We start from the raw sequence: 20,027 nt of genomic DNA, 5'->3' as shown, positions 1-20,027 counted from the left end.
TACAAGATTTATAATTCATATAAAAACATTCGAAGAATTTTTTTTTTTAATGAATTATAGTAATTTAACAAAAATCTAAATTATGAAACATTAATAGTGTTAAAAGTAAATAAGCGTGAACTAGGATAGAATGGAGGTAGAACATTTAGGGGAAATTCCAAGTGTCTTGTCTTTGATTGTAAATGTTTCTATATGGCCTCCAGATGCACATCTGTTACCCATTGTTCACTGAATGAAGTGAGTTGTTTTCGTCCAAAATAACCCTAGACGTTCATATTGTGTGCGTTTTTCAAGCACTGCATGCTTCAACAGCTATCATTGAATACTGAACTTCTATAGGAACAAATACTCTAAAACAACTATTTTCAAGTTGGCGATTTCATATAAATGCACACTACAATTTGATTCATATGAAAATGCAAATTCACAAATTTGCCCAAACGTAAAATAGTTACGAGGTTATGTTGAACAATACAGTATAATAAGTGAATTACTGTTTTGTGTTCTTAAAATATCACATGAATTATTCTTAAACACCCGCAGGAAGCTTCGCCAAAATCTCCACTGCATCGTTGCGACCGATAGCAGTTAGCAGCTCAGCAAGGTTGCTGACAGTCCAGTCTGGGTTTTTGGTGACGACACTCTCCAAAACGGCGACGAGGGGGCTTTTGTGGTCCTTCATGGAATACGCATAATTGATCCAGGCAAAGGAAAAGGAGCACTGGGCGGCAAGGTGACGTGTGTTCTTGGCACCAGAGATGTCCGGGTCTAATACCAACACAAGCTCCTCAAGAACATCCAGGTTGTTCAGCACCGTTTTGAGAGGTGCATCCTGGACCTCAGGTGCTGTGAATAGATTTACAGAAAATCACCAGTTTCTCACTTGGAAAAGTACTCTTAAGGAGTAATCAGGAGTTATCTAGGGTCATGTGAAACTAGTTAGTTCTTCGTATACCCACCTAACAGATGCGACAATCCAGTTTCGTGATCATTGTTACTACTCTCTTTGATTATGTTGTATGAGATGGCCTGCTCATATCTGCCAATGCCCTTTTTGGACAGGCTTTCATGACTTGCTCCATTACAGCATTTTTTGAATTCTGTTAAACACAAGAGAAGTTCATGTTTTGTTAATCTTGTGAGATTCATTTTGCTTCATCGTAGCACTCAAGACTTTATGTAGCAATAATAATTATGTAATACTACAAAATAACACGTAAAATGTGATGTTTATAACCTCTGTTGTAAAAAATTATGATTTCATACAAGTGCCCATATTTAATTGGTCAAAAAAAACCAAACAAACAAAAAACAGTCCCGTCCCAAACTCACGTCATTGGCGTCAGTGTTGGTGTGTTAATATGCCCAAACAAACAGAGCAATGTTTTAATAAAGTCACTAGAGTAATCTGTTTATGAAAGACATATGTGTCATGTTAAACTACCAATCAACCATTTATTGATTTATTATTTTATTTGCATAAAGAATAAATGAAGGAATAAATGAAGAGTTTGGTTCCAAAATGCCATAAACGCCATTTTTTTTTTTTTTTAATTGAGTTTCCGCCCACATTTTTACTCAAATTAATCTAAATGGATTTATAGCGTTTTGGAACCAAACTCTTCAAATATAGATGTAATTTAGCAATGAGATTAAAGTCTTTAAGGAGCTCATTTTGAAATATGTCGGATCAGCATCAGTCGGTCATAACAGGAAACATTAATATTTATAAAACCTGCAGGAATTCCTTCATATATCCTGCCTCCTTTTGTTTCTGACTGACCTTCATTGAAAGGTTTAGTCCTCCTCTTGATGAAAAGGAAGAGACACACCAGAATGAGAGTTGATAAAATCCCAAAACATACATAGATCCCTAAAAAGATGCACGAGAAAACAAACCATCACATCTGCTTTTGATCAATCATCAAAGCCAACACATTCTATCTCTCTCATTCTCTGTGTGTATAATATGTACAAACTGAATAGTCTAAATTTTAACATGCAAACTAGATACAGATCAACAAAACGCACTGAATACATTTTGGGTTGGTGATATACTGTAAATGTGTACAATACCAATTCAAAAGTTTGGGGTCAGTAAAATTTACGTTTTAATTCAGCAGGCAAAAGTAACAGTAAAGTCTTTTACATTTTTACAAAATCGTATTTAAAAAAAAAAAAAAAATGCTGTTCCTTTCTATACATTAAAGAATCCTTTAAAAAATGTATCACAAATATTAAGCAGTTTTCACAGTTGATTATAATAAATGTTCCTTGTGCACCAAATCAGCACATTAGAATGATTTCTGATAGATCACGTGACATTGCCATCACAGGAATAAATCACATTTCAAAATATATTCAAATACAAAATGGTAGTTTTAAATTGTAGTTACATTTTTACAATACTGTTTTAACTACTTTTTTGTACAGCATAAGAGACTTCTTTCAAAAACATTACAAAATCGTACAGTCCTCAAACTTTTGAACCGTACCGTTTGTAAAGAGATGTAGATTACAATAAAGATTACAAATAACGAAATGCAAAACAATACCTATGAATTGGTTAACTGATGACGTTTCAGTGGAACTTGGAGTGGTGATTGGCATAAAGCTTTGAGTGCTTGTAGAGGGCTCTGGAAAGATGTTTTGAGTGCTCGGAGAGGGGCTTGAGCTGGCGACAGAGCTAGATATGAAGACAGTCGTACTCGCAGTCTAAAAAAAACAGTTTGCACTGTCAAAATAGGATATAATATGGCCTATATCAAGCTTTATTTAGCACTAAAATGCATTTAAATTGTATTTGTTTAAAACCCTGTAACTGTCACCCGTCCACTCTGTGGGACGCCTAAGTTTACTTCACTATATTACAATTAAATCCTAATCTAATCATGACAAACTATATATCGTTGGAAAGGTCTAAGACTCCTAAATAATTGTTTACAAAAACATTGGTAAAATATCTATGTAGGAAAAGTAATAGATTAATTTATGACAAGAGTGCACCTCAAAAATCTACATAACATAACATGAGTTCTGACCTTTGTCAAAAAAAGTTTTCTTTGTTGCCTTTTTCTCTATCACACTTTAGAAATCATCAGAAATGATATATCAATTGAAAACTTAAAATCTCAAAATTCATCCTTTGAACCCCATTTTAAAATCAAACATTGCATTGCCATGAAAATGGTACATCAATAACATGTTACAAAATGTTCATGAATTATAAAACGTTAAGTTTGGCTCGTGCACTTTCACGTCTATGTTCAAAAATGTGAGTGACAGTTAAAGGGTTAAGCTAATATCTCTCTGTTTTCGATGAGAAAGCATTAAGAGAGAGCTGACTTGAAAAGTTAGTAGAAAAATCGTTATTAGCCTACTGGTATCCTTGTGGTCTGCGACGGTTGAGGGATGCATTTTCCATTAAAAGCCTGCTCCCTGCAAGTTAAAGGGTTAAGCTAATATCTCTCTGTTTTCGATGAGAAAGCATTAAGAGAGAGCTGACTTGAAAAGTTAGTAGAAAAATCGTTATTAGCCTACTGTTATCCTTGTGGTCTGCGACGGTTGAGGGATGCATTTTCCATTAAAAGCCTGCTCCCTGCAAAAAAAAAAGAAAAAAAAAGAAAGTAACATTTCCAATATTATCACTGCAAATCGGAATAAAAGAGAAAAGCAACATTTAAAGCTCACTTTTTTATGTAAAGGTAATGTGTCCTATGGGCTATCTAATCAAAATGAATAAACCGTTATGGTGGACTAGCTATAACTAACTTTAATTAGCAATGTATTCATCCAGATTAGACGAAATTTCTCTTATTGCAGGTACAAACAAACAAATTAGTAGCCTAGTAAAAAAATGAAAGTGAAACGTACCCTTGCCTACAGCAGATGGCATCCGATCTGGTGCTGCATTCAGACGCAGTCAACTGTGGCGTTGGGCAAGAGCGACAATTTTGGCATTTGACTTGAGATCCATCATTAAATGTCCCACCTCTGCATGGTTTGTAAGGTGACTCGATCTGGTGTTGCTCATCGGACCACCCGCAGTTTTTAATAAATTCGTAACCTGTCCTCAAAACAGAACGACGATGAGTAAACGCGTTCACTTAAGTTTTCTCGACGTCTAATAGATTGATGTATCACTTTATTATAAATGTGTACATCACAAATATAAAATCTGTATGTTTTGTATGAAAGTCTTTTGAGTAATTGGCTGTTAATGAAAACATCTGTTTTGCGCGACCGACACATTGCGCCGCGGAAATTACCTTTACAGTTAATTCAGGATAATTGGGACATTTTCCCAGGCATCTCAATGGCAAAAAGTGCCCCAATTTATTTGAATTCACCCTACATATAATTCGCGTTCAAGTTACATGGACTAAGAGCGCGATTTATCGAACACATAATTTAAAACTTACCTTTTATGCTTTCATATTTAGTCTCACATGGCTCACATTTGTAACGAGAACGATTCCAGAATGTCCCTTCTATACACCTATCTGAAGTCATCGAGGCTGATGTGTTTCTCCCTGGCGTGACTGAAAAGCGTCCGAGAGACTGTGAAGCTAAGCAGCTGTGAGTTGAAGGGAAGGAACTGGGTGGGTTGTAGCCTATATTCTTAAAGCAATGACGACAATGGGTCATAACTTTATAAGTCACGAAAAGGAAAATAAGGGACAATCGTGGTTTGTCATAGAAAAATAAGGGACGCACACACACACACACACACACACACGTGCTGAAGAATAAAATCTTCTCAATTTGTATAAAAGTGTTGTTTGTCAAAGAGGACCATAGCCTACTATACTATTTTTTTTTTTTTTTTTACTCTTTTACTCATTTATTCATGTTTCCTGTTGTCAGTAAATACAATATAATGGTTTCATTAACTTATGCATTAATTAATTACTTGACTGAAAATTGAGATGTATTCACCTTGGCTGCATTTATCTAGTGTGTCATGCATAGCTATGGCGTATGACAAGACAATTTACATTTAGCTTGTTTTACTAATATACTGTATATATATAGAGAGAGAGAGAGAGAGAGAGAGAGAGAGAGAGAGATTAATATAATTAATTAATATAATTAATTAACAGCATTTATCATCATTATTGTTCCTAAGTGTTGGGGTGAGCTAGCAATGCATTCTGGGGTAATCTTAATTTTTAAGTAGTAATACTTACATTTTTCGAGTATAATATCAGCAGTCTTCTCCAAAGGCGAGATCTTCAAGCGGCTGCCCGACGTCTCCTTTGTGCAGACATTGCAAACGCTGAGGAAAACCGTAGGTAGGGTTGTGGAGTTACTGATGCTATGAGGTGTTAGTGCACCTCCCTCTTATCTTCTTTGTATTATTATTACTGCAGAACTTATAATTACTTACAAGCTCAGGGAAATATGGCTGTATCTTTAACAATGAACAATCATAATGACAGAAAAGATAAGTATAATGGGTTTGCGTACATCAAAGTATAAGATTGCACAGAAAAAAAGGGCACAATGACAAGGTTAAATATCTTTGAATAGTCATAATATTCATATAATCATCATAATGCATCAAATATTGCATTTGTTGTTGTTGTTTTTTGTTTTGTTATTTATAAGCCTGAGGGATGAAACGAGAGATAAATTCAATAAGAAAAAGGAAAACAAAGGAGACTTAAGCCAGTTTTGCTTGTGGATGAAAAAATGTGCACATAAAATAAAGAAATTAACAACATATTCAAAAGACAACGATTTGGGGTTTTCATAATAAAATATATCTTTAAGGATAAAGCTGTGGGTCATATTAGTAGAGTTAAAATTTTAAAAACTTAAAGCTGCAGTCTGTAAGTTTTGCCACTTTGTCGCCATCTCTGTTTGAAAACCTGGAATTGCAGTTGTTTGCGGAATTATCTTCCTTGCGTGGGTTGTGCTCCGGCATGGCTCCAGCGCAGATGAATCTAATGTTTTGAGGTGAATGTGTGGCTGTCAGTCACCGCACCGGTGTGTATATTTACTGTACTTTGCAATCACATATTCTAGCCTACATCTTGGTAGTATATGACCCAAATAAGAATTTTCACCGTATATTGTCATTTGAACAAGTAACAAGTCTGCCACGTTTGTTCTGACTAACTGAGGAAAAAAGCATTACAATAAATCACGCTGCCAATGGTGATTTAATCTAAAGATTGGTTAGCTCATATCATACCAAACCATGCAAATTATTATTATTGTTATACTTTATTCTCAAATTATTAACGTTAACAACATCAGCATTGCCTATAGTGTGTATTAGCGTGTAGATTTCAATTTCTGTTCAGTCTAAACTTTAATTGTCATACCATTCGAAATTCATATTAAGAAATTCTTTTAACCCAAAAAGCAAATTATGCTCCCTTCGAACTGGTTGTCTTTAAAATACAAATCTTGTGTAATCCCAGGCTATCTGTAATCAGAAGCACGTTTAAAACTGGAATATATAAACACATAGTCCTTTCTGGATTGCAATCCGCCATCAAAAAGTATACATTTAATTATTCTAGCTGCTGTGAGAAAAGGCTATGTTGTTGAGGGATGAGGGTTCATTGAAGTTGCGAAAGAGCTCATAAATATCGGGCCTAAATATGGAAGCAGCACTGAGATCCCCTCCCACTCCCGTGTTGTTTTTTTGGCCGGAATCTGTCAGTTACAGTAAAAAAAAAAATACAGTACAGATCACAGCATGCCCACTTTAGTTGAATAAAAATCCAAAAAGTAGTTTTTTGTTATTTTATTGAACTGAAAGCCAGCTTAAACAATGCACAGTGTGCATTGCACACACATTACATTTCATGTAAATCATCCATGCTAACACACAAGTTTTCTATTTGATTTTTTTTTCATTTGAAAGTAGACATTTCACTCTAGATTTATTTTTCAAACACAGAGTTTTGAAGTTTCTCGCTCAAGTTCACATGACCGAGACGGCAGAAAGCGCATCCTGTTTGCTTGAATTATTTTACAGAAGCGCTGCGTTTCATTGTTATTCTGAGTGCACACCAATAAACGTGGAGTCTTTACAGATTCGAAAGATGTATTACTTTTATCTGTATGACCAAAAATTACGGAGTATTTTAAGAGCAAGTGAGCACACCGGCGCCTCCATCGGTCCTGCAGTGAGCGCGCTACTGTGCAGCTTCCACACACACTTCAATAGTGCACATTTCTGTAGGTTAAAGGGGTGGTTCACTGGGTTTTTTCTAATGAATAGATTTTTATGTGCACCTCTAGTTTTCTCTTCCTCTTCTCTAAAGCAGCGCAGCATGGCCTCGCCCCCTTTGCTGCCTTTTCCCGGGGGCGGTGTTTATCTGGGTTTGTGATGTCACGAACCCGGGAAGTAACTTGTTGTAGTCCCTTACCAGCCGTTTTTGTAGGCATTAAACTGCCAGAATTTTAAAAGACGATATCTCCGTTTGCATTGAACTTTCAGCTTCGTAACTTTGCAGATATCGTTTATGCTCAAACATCAACATTACACACTAACTAACGTTAAAAAAGTGAAATCGCAATGAAACACCCCTTTACCATTAGATTGAGCGGCCATGTAAAGTTGTTACTACATACATCTTTCAGATGAAAAGCCATATTTGAGTTCGATAAATGATAGGTGGGCGTTTGGATGTCCTGCCCGATGTACTGTATTACCACATAGACCAGCCCAAGAGCCCATCTGTCTGTCACAGACTGCGTACATCATTCACTTAACCAGCCACACCAAAGCAAACAGGAGGAGAGCATAAAGAGACAGGGCAACTAGAATTGAGTTCAAAATTAAAATATACAGTTTATATAAAACTGTATTTGTGTATAAAGTTGGGTATCATAGTGTTATTATGATTCCCGGTCCCGCCCACTCCTGCTGACATTTTTTTTCCAGTCCCATCCCAATTACGTAATTAATAGTGAATTTGTTTCCCATCCTGTGGGATTCCAGAAAAAATGTCAGCCTCTACTGGTCACTAACACATACAACAGTTATAACGAGGTGAATGGACGATGTAATGCGTGTCAGTTATAATGTGAAAGGACTGAGCAGCCCAATTAAAAGAAAGAAAATATTTAATCAGCTTAAAATATGCAATGCTCTATTGCACACCTTCAAGAGACCCACTTGTCTGATGGGGAAAATTTAAAACTGAGAATAGAATGGGTGGACTAAGTTTACAGTGCCTCATTTGCTAAGGGGAGGAAGAGAGGGGTTGCAATCATGTTTGCCAAGTCCGTCTTTTTTAATATGGAGCAGGTATACAATGATAAAGAGGGAAGATATATCATGGTAGTTGGAACAATTTCAGGCAAAAAAAAAAATGTATGCTCCTAACCAAGACCATCCACAGTTTTTCAAGAATGTTTTCTCTTTGTTGGTACAGAAAGGTGAGGGAATGTATTTAATTGGTGGAGACTTCAGTTGTGTATTAGACAGCAATGCTGATAGGTTAACAGCAGAAAGGGGGCCACAGGCAAAAAAAGTAAAAGTTGTTTTAGGAATAATGAGAGAACTAGGTTTGCCAAATGTTTGGCGACACTTGCATCCTAAAGAGAAGGATTTGACTTTTATGTCTCATGTGCATGGTAGTTATTCTAGAATAGACTTCTTCTGTACATCTAGAACAGATCTACAGTGTTAAAGAATGCCAAATAGATCCCATAACTATATCTGATCATGCGCCAGTTAGGTTAAAACTTCAATTAGGACAAGGTAAACAATTTAAATACTGGAGATTAAATGTGTCAGTAATAAATGATTGTAAAGCCAAAGAAGAAATAATTCAACAACTGAATGAATATTTTCATATTAATGATAATGCTTGGTTACTTCATCTATTTTGTGGGAGGGGGCCAAAGCAGTGACAAGAGGTAAAATAAATAACATCCAGGAATAAAAAAATAAGATTAGCTAAACAAAATGAGACAGAGAATGAAATCAGGAAACTAGAAATTGAACATAAATTAAAACAGGAAAGAAAGAAATTGGATGATTTACTTACATATTAAGCAGAGGGGGCGCTTAGATTTGTAAGCAGAAAATATTATGAGATGAGTAATAAAGCAAACAGGCGTTTAGCCTTTCAATTATGTAAGGCTCAAGCTAGCAGAGTTGTTCCAAAAATTAAGCACCCAGATACTTCAATAATGTTAACTCAACCAAAGGATATAGTTAATGCATTTGAAGATTATTATAAAAAATTATATGAAGGTCAGAATCTAATAAATAAGGAAGAAAAAGTTAAAAGTTTTTTTGCAACCAATAGATTTAAATAAATTAACAGAAGAAGAAGAAGCAAAGGAAATGATATCCCCTATTACGGAGGGATATAGTAAGATTAAAAAAGAACAAGTCACCAGGGGTAGACGGATTACCCGGGGAATTTTATAAGACATTTGTAAATGAATTGGCTCCTAATTTATGTAAGGTGTATAATTATGTACTACAGAATGAAGACCCACCATACTGTTGCGACTGTGACGCAATCATTACTGTACTTCATAAAACTGGAAAGGATCCTACGCAATGTACAGCTTATAGACCAATAAGCCTAGTATGTCAGGATATGAAAATTTTAACTTCAATATTAGCAAACAGAATTCAAAAACATATTAAAAAATGTATTAAATCAGATCAGACTGGATTTATTTATGGAAGATAAGCAGTAAACAATATAAGAAGAGCTTTAAATTTACAGCAGGTTGGAAAAGATCAATCAAAACACCCTCAATGCTTCTCAGCTTAGATGCTGAGAAAGCATTTGATAGGGTGGACTGGGTGTTTCTCTTAATTACATGGGATTTCATGACACTTTTGTCAAATGGTTAAAGGTTTTTTATGAAAACCCTAAATCTAGAGTTCGAGTTAATGGTCATTGCTCAGAGTTTTTTTATTTATAGGGGAACTCGTCAGGGAGATGTAATGTCTCCAGTCTTATTTGCACTTAGTAACGAGCCACTAGCGCCTGTAGCGGAATTAATAAGGCACAACCCAAGAATGCAGGGGATAAAGGATAAAGGAGGAAAATGTCATAAGATATTGTTATATACAGATGACGTATTATTATTAATTGAAAACCCTCTTACATCTCTTCCGGCCCCCTTAGAATGCCTCAGAGACTATGGATTAGTTTCTGAATACAAAGTAAATGCTGATAAATCTGAGGCAATGATGATATCAGGACATTGGCCCACTCGGTTAGACAATGAGGTATCTTTTCGATGGTCTAGTCAGGGTTTTAGATACTTGGGAGTCATCCTTACACCTATGGCATCATGTTTATACATGCTAACTACACACAGCTTTTTGATTCTAAAAAAAAAAAACTTGGCTAGATGGGAAGTACTACCTCTCTCTATGTTTGGTAGGATAGAAACTGTGAAAATGAACATATTGCCGAGACTTCTCTTCCTATTTCAATCTCTTCCAGTTTGGGTTCCGGTCTCAGCATTTAATAAATTAGAAAAATTGTTTGGGGGTGTTGAATCTTCCTAATATTAGATACTATTATTGGGCTGCTCAGCTTAGGGCTATCACTGCTTGGCTTGGTGTTGATAAGGAGGCAGAATGGGTCAGTATTGAACAGAATTCACTTCCTGGAGTTTCTTTGAAAGTTCTGCCATTCATGGATTTGCAAGCAAAAAAGAGAGTGAAGAAAAGAAATATATGGATACAGCATACTGCAAAAATTTGGTGCACAATACAAAAAACGTTTAGAGGAGCAATAGACTTATCGTGTGCAATACCCATTAAAGATAACCCAGATTTTCTTCCTTCTATATCGGATAGTGTCTTTAGTAGATGGGAAGAGAATGGTTTAAAGATAATAGATCAACTTTTTGATGGGGAGACCATACAATCTTTTTCTCAATTAATCTGATAGGTTTACATTGAGATCTAACGATTTCTTTAGATATTTACAACTACGACACTATATCACAAATCATAAACAATGGGGCATAATAAACAGATCTCCAACAAATGTCGAAAAATATTTTATTAATATTATTGAACATGATTTACCTACTAAAAATCATATAGCCCATATTTACAGAAAACTAATGCAAGACAAATCTGATGACTCATTTCATACCAAAAGAAATTGGAAATTAGAGTTAAATACTATAATAGAGGATGAGATGTGGACAAATATATGTGCCAGCTGTCATAAGGGTATTAGCAGTCAAATATGGAAGGAATTTGACTGGAAGCTGAAAATGAGATTCTTCAGAGTTCCATTGGTGGTTGCCAAATTTGATAGCTCTTCACAATTATCACAATGCTGGAGAGATTGTGGGAAGATGTGGGACTATGCCCATATATTTTGTATTGGCAGGGGGTTAAAAGGGAAATAAGTAAAGTTTTAGGATGTGACACAGGGACGGACTGGGAGTAAAAAACGCCCCCGGATTTTCTCCCAAATAGGCCCACCACAACTACAAACAGTCACTACTATCTCACAACATAACAGCAATCCTATCGCATTTATGGCAAATAACATCACAAAACCCATGGTGACCCTGCTGACAAAAACAATAGAAACCATTACAGAAATTCGAATGATTTCCACTACAAATACCATTACAAACATTACAAACCATCAACTTTTAACCATTAAAACCATTAAATAATGGTTTCCTGTAGTGTGTTTTGGGACATATTACATTAGGATTTAGTGGCTTTAACAAAAGCCATGAATAGAAGGTGACCAATTACCAGTAGAGACCAACAGGCACCATTACAGTTTCCATTAACTGGGACATTTCGAGACTCACACCCTGTGCTTGAAGTGGAAAAAAAAGAAGTGCCGGTACATAACCGAACTGTGGCTACGTTCACACTGTCAGTTTTTGGGATTGACAACCGCATTTCTTTACAGGTGTGAGTCTCGAAATGTCCCATTCACTCAGCAGCTTACAGTTGTGTTTAGAATACTGTCTGTATGAACCATAGACTGTAAAAAAAGATGGACGCGTCTCCTATTCCTTCCACTATAGAAAAGTGAAGCCAAAGCAACCCAGATATGGCCACAGCCATCTTGTGCTGATGATGTCATTTGGGTTTGGAGCCAGAGTCTGCGCAGTAGTGTCGTGAGGTGGAGCCGCGGTATCAAACTCCCACAGACCCAATCAACACGCCCCGTTTTTATAGCATCAAATTACTAGCTAAAATCAAACTTAATAATATTAGGGTCAATATCACTGTAGGGTGCCTTTTGGTGTCCTGTACATAAATAACTAATTTGTCATGATAACCTAACATAAAAATGACTATGAAAGGGTGTGTTATATTAGGCTAAGTTTTTATATTCATAACAAAAGCATTACTTGGCTCTTGTTTAGATACATTTTCTACATTTTTTTTTTGTTTTGTATAAGAGGATGCTTGTTATTTTGCATGTCCCATGCACTGCTCATTCAATTTGAATGAGAGTAGAATATAGTCAAATCATAAAATAAAAAAAAAAATGGTTCTCTATTAATATTTTGTTAAACTCAATTTGAGTTTATTGATCATTTGGTAATAAAAACAATATTTTTATTTAATAAAAAAGAAGAGTTTGTCCATTTCCCTTGAATGGTTGTCCACCCTGCAGTATTGGGGAATCCGCCCCTTTAAGAAAAGGCCATCCACTTTAGTGACATCAGGACAACAGATTTTTTATCTCTTCAGTGGCGGGAATTTCAACAGCTGAGGTGAGTAAGTTGGTGACTTTCCAATTGACAAATTTTCTTCGTATGAGTTTGCTTACTTGCTTTGCCAAAGCTTAACATGTCCACCCTGTCGCCATAAAATATGCCAGAAGTGATATAATATAATAATCTCTTAATTCAAAATAAAATATTAATGAATCCATCTCTGATAATCCCCGGTTGCTATGGTCACGCAGGTTGGTTTACGCATTAAACTCGTGGCCATGAGAAATATATGTCTTCCCTCATCATAAGTCATGGCCACGAGAAATGGATGTCGTTCCCTCAACATAGCATCTCGAGGCCACGACATAAGGATGTCATTACCTCGACAAAATGATCTCGTGGCCACGACATATTATCACGTTCCCACGAGTTATGTCGTGGCCACGACAAAACTAAGTGAACCGAACATGTCAGCTCCCGGGCACCCTATAAACCCTCCATTTTAGACACAGTGATTACTCTTGAGAAAGTATCATTCCCAGATAATGTGTAAACAATGACAACAATGAAAGTCTGATATTTTATATTTATATAAGGTATTTTTCTCTTAACATGTTAAGATCATCAAGTTCATGCTTTTGATATTGTTTTCATCTTATTTTTCAGTCTCCCTTACCTCAAAACGGTGTAATCGGACAGAGCTAATCACGCTCGTTATATGGATGCCAAGGGCGATATGACATTACTGATCTGTCCTTTCTACTGTAGTCTGTTGAGACACTATAAGCTGATCATGATTAACTTTGATGTCCACAGTCGAGACATCCAGGATATTCTCAGTACTTGCTTGTGAGACCAGCTGCCCAGTGCTGTTGCTGGAATCATTCACACTACCTAGGTAAGACTAACTTATTTTTTTATTCATGTTTTAGGGGAACGAGAAAAAGTTTTAAAAATGCTCTGTTCTAATAGCCTTGGTCAAAATAGCTAGAAGTCACATAAAGTCTTGACTTGATTTTATTTTCCTTTTTTAAAGTGCTTTGTGCTCTCATATTTATTTATTGATGCCATTGTACAAAAGTATATATATTTGGTTGATTAATTAAGGCATCTTTACATAGACAAGTTAAGGCTGTTCTGTGCCTGCTCAAAATTCGGTGTAGACAATGCTGCATAAAAACCAGGCTTAATTATGCCTGCTCTGATCCACCTCAGCACCTAGTATTAAATCATACAGTTGTAATTGCTGTGTAAATGCAACTATGCCACCTCTGAGCAGCATTAAACAGTCTGTGAAGACACTTAATGCATCTTTACACAGCTGAGTTAAGGCTGCTCTGTGCCTGCTCAAAATTCTGGGTAAAGATGTAATGCCACATGAAAGCCTGATTAAATAATGCCAGCCCACCTGACCAGCCACTAGCACCAAGCTGTATGGTTATCACAGCTCTGTAAATGCCACCTCTGAGCAGCATTAAACAGTCTGTGTAAAGAGACACCTGATAGCAGTTTTAAACTGCAAAGGTGGCATAGAGGCGCTTCTAAAGTGGCATTTAAGTGTCTTTACACAGACTGTTTAATGCTGCTCAGAGATGGCATAAATGCATTTACACAGCAATTACAATTGTATACTAGGGGCTGAAGTGGGACTGAGCAGGCATAATTTAGTCTGGCTTTTATGCGCATTTACACTGAATTTTGAGCAGGCACAGAGCAGCCTTATCTCGACTGTGTAAAGACATCTTTAGATCTACTTCAGAAGAGCTTCTCTGCCACCTTTGCAGTGTGAATTTGGCAGAATTATACTATTTGATGTAAGGGGTTTTGCCTTTTAGCAATCACATTATCTAAAAGAAAAAAATGGAGCATTGGATGCATTTATCAGTTCAATGTCTTGATAAACTATTGAACTAAGCAATCATGAGTTAAACCTTTGTAATGCCTTTGTCATCAGAGTAGAGTTTATTGGAGGCTCATGTAAGCATATTAATGACTGTTTCCTGAAGGAGAGGACTCAATCCTGCTGAGCCAGCAGATGAAGAAGCTTAGAGCAGACTGTCTGTCTGCTTTCTTTAAGCCTATCCTTCCTTTTGTTCACACCTAGTTCATATATTTTCATTTATTAAAAAAAAAATAAATAAATAACATTTTGTACATTGAAGTGCTTCTAATTACACGTAAACAGTGATTCTGTACAAGTATTTTCATTATTTAATACTACAGAGAAATATATGACAATCTCTTCTCTTTGGCACGTTTTGGATCCAGCTTCACCTCACTAGCGTAAAGTAGTGCCATTTTCTCAATCATGCTGAGTGGAGTCAGAAGCGCTCCTGTTGAAGAAGGCAGAGGCACCTCAGGGCCGACGCAAGATGATGCCAGGACCAGACCAGCCACAATCAACAATTTAAATCCCAAATCCAGCTGTGTTGTGTTGTGTAAACCTGGAGATGGAGTGCGCCATCAGTTGTATATTCCTACAGTGGGTAGATTTTATCAACACACCCTCATGTTGAAACATCACTTTTATTTGTTGTCATAATTTTGACTCATTCTTTAGAAGAAATTCTGTCATCATTTACCCTCATGCAGTTCCAAACCAGTATGCCTTTTCTTCTGTGAAACAAGATATTTCTCAGTAAAATCTTTATCGTCCATACAATGTCAATGGGATCCAATTTCGTTTTCAAACTATTTTCACTTAAGAAAGTCACACAGGTTTTGAATGTAAATGAGGACAGAGGTTTGATTTTTGGTTGAACTGTCCCATTAAGTCATTCAAAACCTGTTTTCATTCTTTTGTGCAGCTCTAAAGGAAATATAAACTGCTTATATAAAATATAAAGGAGTCCATATGACTTAAGTCTTCTGAAGTCATACAATAATTTTGTATAATGAAATTTAAGACCCTAACAACTGATAATCACTGTAAAGTCCTGTTCATAGGAAGGACGAAAACTATAATGATAACTATAACCGTTTAATAATAATTTTAATTGCATGAGAATATCGACACCACAGCGATAACAATAACACAGAGGAACAATATTGTTAGAATCACTTTCAGAAATTTTTTTTACAGTTAATAAATGATAAAACATTGACAGTCACAATCCACCCAAATTTAAAGAGCACAAGCATTTAAAGCAGAGGATGACAAAACTGCAGTCTGTGCTTAAAATAAACAGAATGCTGGTGTGGACACTAACATATGTGTCATTATGCCCAATGTATACTTTAGATTTTGCTACAGCATAAAAAATAAAAAGGTAATTGTGACTTATCTCTCAAATCTGACTATTCTTCTCAGCAAGTTGATATCTCGCAATTGTGAGTAAACATCTTGCAATTTTGAGTTTATATCTCACAATATAATTCTGTAAAAAAAAGTCAGAATTGTGAGATAAAAAGTCGCAATTGATGTTAGTATGCATGTCATGGTTTAATCATCTTCCATGCTTTGCAGAATTTAAACGTTATAATATTCCTTGTGTCATTCAAGCTAATTAAAGGGGTCATATGATGCTGCTAAAAAGAACATTATTTTGTGTATTTGGTGTAATGAAATGTGTTTATGCAGTTTAAGGTTCAAAAAACACAATATTTTCCACATACTGTACATTATTGTTTCTCCTCTATGCCCCGCCTTTCTGAAATGCGTCGATTTTTACAAAGCTAATAGTTCTAAAAAAGCGAGGTGTGCTGTGATTGGCCAGCTATTCAGTGCGTTGTGATTGGCCGAATACCTCAAGCGTGTGACGGAAATGTTACGCCCCTTACCATATTGTGATGATGCCCTGTCAGGCCGGAGCGATGAAACCCATTATAAACGAAACATTCGTTGCATCCAGTGGGGACATAATTATGGATTATAATGACTTATACTGTCTTTTTATGCGTTGCGTTGCATCGCGCCGCGTAAACATAAAACCATGTCTGCATTTGTGATCGGAGAAATGACAAACAACAAGCCCTACTCTACACTGCCCAAAAAATTATATAAATATATAATATATAAAAACTCTTTAAATATAAAAAAGTACTTACAGTCTTTGAGTCAGAACAGCCGGCATTGTAGTCTACTCTCCCAGGATCAGGAAACGGTCCTCCATAAAATGTGCTGCACACATCTGAATATTTGGGTTGAAGTGTTCTGGAACAGTGTTGTAAATACAACTTAACCACTGATTTCTAGTCGTGTCCATTTTTGGAAGGCCAAACAAAGTAGTTTCACTTTCACAATGAAACACAGCGTCACACACGGTGGCCTAGAGTGAGCAGAGGCTGGGAGATAAAGTGAGGAATGGCCGGAGGGCTAGAGTGAGCAGAGGCGGTGGATTCGACTCCGCTTCGTCCATGGTGATTCGCTTTCACAACGAATCACACAGTGCCTTCACGACATGGCGTATTGTTGTTGAACAACAACAATACTACAGCGAGAATAAAAGTTACGCCTTCTTTCTTTGCGTGAACATTTGGGCGGCGTTATGCAAATCTTCCCACATAGTGACGTAGATATGTGGTGGCATGTTAGAACGAGCCGTTTTAGGTAGGCGTGGCTGACTCTTAACTTTTATAAAGAATATCTCTTTGGATTTGAGACTTTAGACTTTGCAACTTTACAGATCTTCTTTATGCACCAAGAGCTTGTAACACTCCAAAGAGAAATGACAAATTTAAATTGCATCATATGACCCCTTTAACAAGGTTTCTAAGGCTTGACTGAACCTTGAATCCTCTAAAACTCCAGTGCAATGGTAAAAGTTGCTACAGCGACATCTACCTTATATGGTTTTGCTAAGAAATACAAAAAATCGAAAAATGTTGACATTTATGTCATCATCTCTATGTTCTATTCCAGATTCTCCCTCAAAGCGATAATCGCCCCGATTCAACAGGTGGCAACTCCCTTCCTTTGCCGGACATTATGCCAAACCAGGCCTCCAAACCAAGCGTGTCCATTCGGCGCCACAAGGGCACCACGGATTTGCCCTACAGCCCTCAGCGTGGGTACATGCGTGGCCAGAGACCCAGTATCTGTGCCCCCACTGAGGCTGAGCTGGCGCTGATGCGGCGCTGCTCTTTACGTGAGCCGAACTTTCGTCCATGTTGCCGCCATGCTCTTAGCGTTCCCAAAATGGCAAGTCCAAGCACAAGCCCTCTGTGCAGCACCCCATCTCGCAGTGCTCTCTGCACACCTGTACGGGACATAGACTGCAGTCCTAAAGCACGCAACAAGCTAATAGAGAGCGAGAATGCGCAGACTCCTACTTGTCCACCGGAGCTTCGCGAACAATGCCGTTACATCTCCAAAGATGGGAAGTGTAGGGTAGACTTGGCACATATGGCTGAGAGAGAACGATTCCTGGCTGACATCTTCACGTCTTTTGTAGATCTTCAGTATAGATGGTTTCTTTTCGTGTTTATGATGTGCTACGCAGTCACCTGGTTTATTTTCGCAGGGCTTTATTCGCTAAATGCATTCTTGCGTGGAGATCTTGAAGTTCCTGGTGACGCTGATGTGTGCTACACCAATATAGATGGCTTTGTGTCAGCATTGCTCTTCTCAGTAGAAACACAGAGGACTATTGGCTACGGCGCTCGCACAGTTTCGCCACGCTGCTACGAAGGTGTGCTTTTGGTCATGGCGCAGTGCATTGTGGGCTCCATGATTGATGCCCTTATGGTGGGCTGCATGTTCGTCAAAATTTCGCGTCCCAAGAAGCGCGCAGAAACACTTCTTTTCAGCCATACTTGTGTTGTGGCCTACCGTGATGATCGTCTTTGCCTTATGTTCCGTCTCGGCGATCTGCGTGAGAGCCACATGGTGGATGCCAAAGTACACGCTAAACTCATCAAGTCACGGCAGACGTCAGAGGGGGAATTTCTCCCGCTAGAGCAGTCTGAGATCGACCTGGGCTACGAGAGTGGCTCTGACCGTCTGTTCCTGGTGGAACCGCAGGTCATTCAACACACCATCGATTCCAGCAGTCCTTTCTGGGAGTTTGGGCCGGAGCAGCTGCGGAAGCAACAGTTTGAGATTATTGTCATCTTGGAGGGCATTGTGGAAGCAACAGGTGAGCTCACAATCATAGCCCACTTTACCTGTTGACCCAAATGTCTTGCCATGACAAGCAAATATGGCATTTTAAAGAACTATGAATGCAAGAATACAAGAAACATTTTTATTAGTTGGTATATTTTATTCACTTCCCCACTGGGCTGTTGAGAAGTGGGGAGTTTGAAACCAAACAAAGCATATATGTAAAATAAATTAAGCTGAAAAATCATTTGCCACCAGTGAATCTTACAAAAACCTGCCAAGAACTTATTTGAGTAGTATTTGTTGTACTATAAATAGCAGTATACATAGACATATTATTATTTAAGTGTTATGTGTAAACTCTTATAGTATTCATTAATATTTAAATGTACCTTTATTTTTATATTTTTCAGTAAAATTTTTATATATTTTTAATTAAGCTTTAATGAATTTTTTTTACATCAACTTTATTTTTGTTAGTTTCTAAGGCATCATTTCTAATTTCATGCAATACTTATATTTTATTTCAGATTGATTTCAGTTACAGAATTTAAATTTGTAGTTTTATCCAACAACACTGATTACAGCAATGAAAACTAACTAACGAAATAACTAAAAGTCAAAAGTAATGAGAATTTGGGCAGATATGTGTGCTGAATTATCATGAGAGTGATGTGAAACAATGGTAAAAATAAACTCTTAACAAAAAAATTAAATTAAATTAAATTAAAACTACAGAAGTGGAGAAACCACGCCAGTTTAAGACCAATACGATTTGTTACAGAATAGCGCCATCTTGTGGACATAGTGTTTTCTCAGCTCGTTTGGCAACTTTATTTTGACAGGAATGATGTGCCAGGCGAAGACTTCCTACATCGAGACGGAGATTGAGTGGGGAGCCCGGTTTGAGCCGTGCATGACACTGGAGAAAGGGGCGTTTCGAGTCGACCTGAGACGCTTCCACAGCGAGACATATCCAGCTGCAGACCCGCAGCTTCTATGTCTGCGGTTCTGAAACTGCTGGTGCTGCGGGTCTGCAGCTGGATAATATTGTCCACAGCACATATCCCGTGCCTCTTCCGCCGTGCAGCGCGCAGGAACAGCATCACCTGCAGACCCTCCAAGTGGGACTGGAGCTCCAGGAATCTCTCAAAGACGGTGCTAACTGGAAATTGGGTGGAGACGACCAAGAAGACGACATTGTGAAACCACCAGGAGCATGTACTTTCACTATCCACAACATCCAGGAGGAGCGAGTGTCGGAAGTCAACGAATGCGAATCTCTTTAGTTGTTGTGAGTGCGATACTGACGGTGCCCTTTCTCAGCGGT

At 37.4% G+C, this 20,027-nt stretch overlaps 2 protein-coding genes across 4 annotated transcripts in view; one reads left to right on the top strand and one right to left on the bottom strand.

The window, feature by feature from the left end:
- Nucleotides 1-49: 49 nt before the first annotated feature.
- On the bottom strand, nt 50-4,642 carry igflr1 (IGF-like family receptor 1). Its single transcript, XM_016503605.1, has 7 exons — nt 4,422-4,642; nt 3,874-4,066; nt 3,541-3,598; nt 2,556-2,715; nt 1,784-1,873; nt 960-1,100; nt 50-846 (listed from the first exon to the last, which is right to left on the bottom strand). The coding sequence occupies exons 1-7, from the start codon at nt 4,510-4,512 to the stop codon at nt 530-532; spliced, it is 1,050 nt and encodes a 349-aa protein (XP_016359091.1). The 5' UTR covers nt 4,513-4,642; the 3' UTR covers nt 50-529.
- Nucleotides 4,643-13,172: 8,530 nt separating this feature from the next.
- kcnj20 (potassium inwardly rectifying channel subfamily J member 20) overlaps nt 13,173-20,027 on the top strand; it is a 9,135-nt gene continuing 2,280 nt past the window's right edge. The window contains exons 1-6 of one of the 3 annotated variants that reach the window (XM_016503601.1): nt 13,173-13,250; nt 13,471-13,552; nt 14,923-15,136; nt 17,516-18,731; nt 19,543-19,656; nt 19,751-19,991. In XM_016503601.1, coding sequence (XP_016359087.1) covers nt 14,963-15,136; nt 17,516-18,731; nt 19,543-19,656; nt 19,751-19,986 — 1,740 coding nt within the window. In that variant the 5' untranslated portion in view covers nt 13,173-13,250; nt 13,471-13,552; nt 14,923-14,962 and the 3' untranslated portion in view covers nt 19,987-19,991. Of the gene's footprint in view, nt 13,251-13,470; nt 13,553-13,599; nt 15,137-17,515; nt 18,732-19,542; nt 19,657-19,750; nt 20,027 lie in introns of those variants that run through there. The other 2 variants (XM_016503600.1, XM_016503602.1) reach the window with 2 other exon arrangements.

Source organism: Sinocyclocheilus anshuiensis, unplaced genomic scaffold (genome assembly GCF_001515605.1).
Source record: "Sinocyclocheilus anshuiensis isolate Anshui unplaced genomic scaffold, SAMN03320099.WGS_v1.1 scaffold2874, whole genome shotgun sequence".
Lineage (NCBI taxonomy): Eukaryota > Metazoa > Chordata > Actinopteri > Cypriniformes > Cyprinidae > Sinocyclocheilus > Sinocyclocheilus anshuiensis.
The sequence above is the reverse complement of the archived record's forward strand: the minus strand, read 5'-3'. Positions and strand labels throughout refer to the sequence as shown.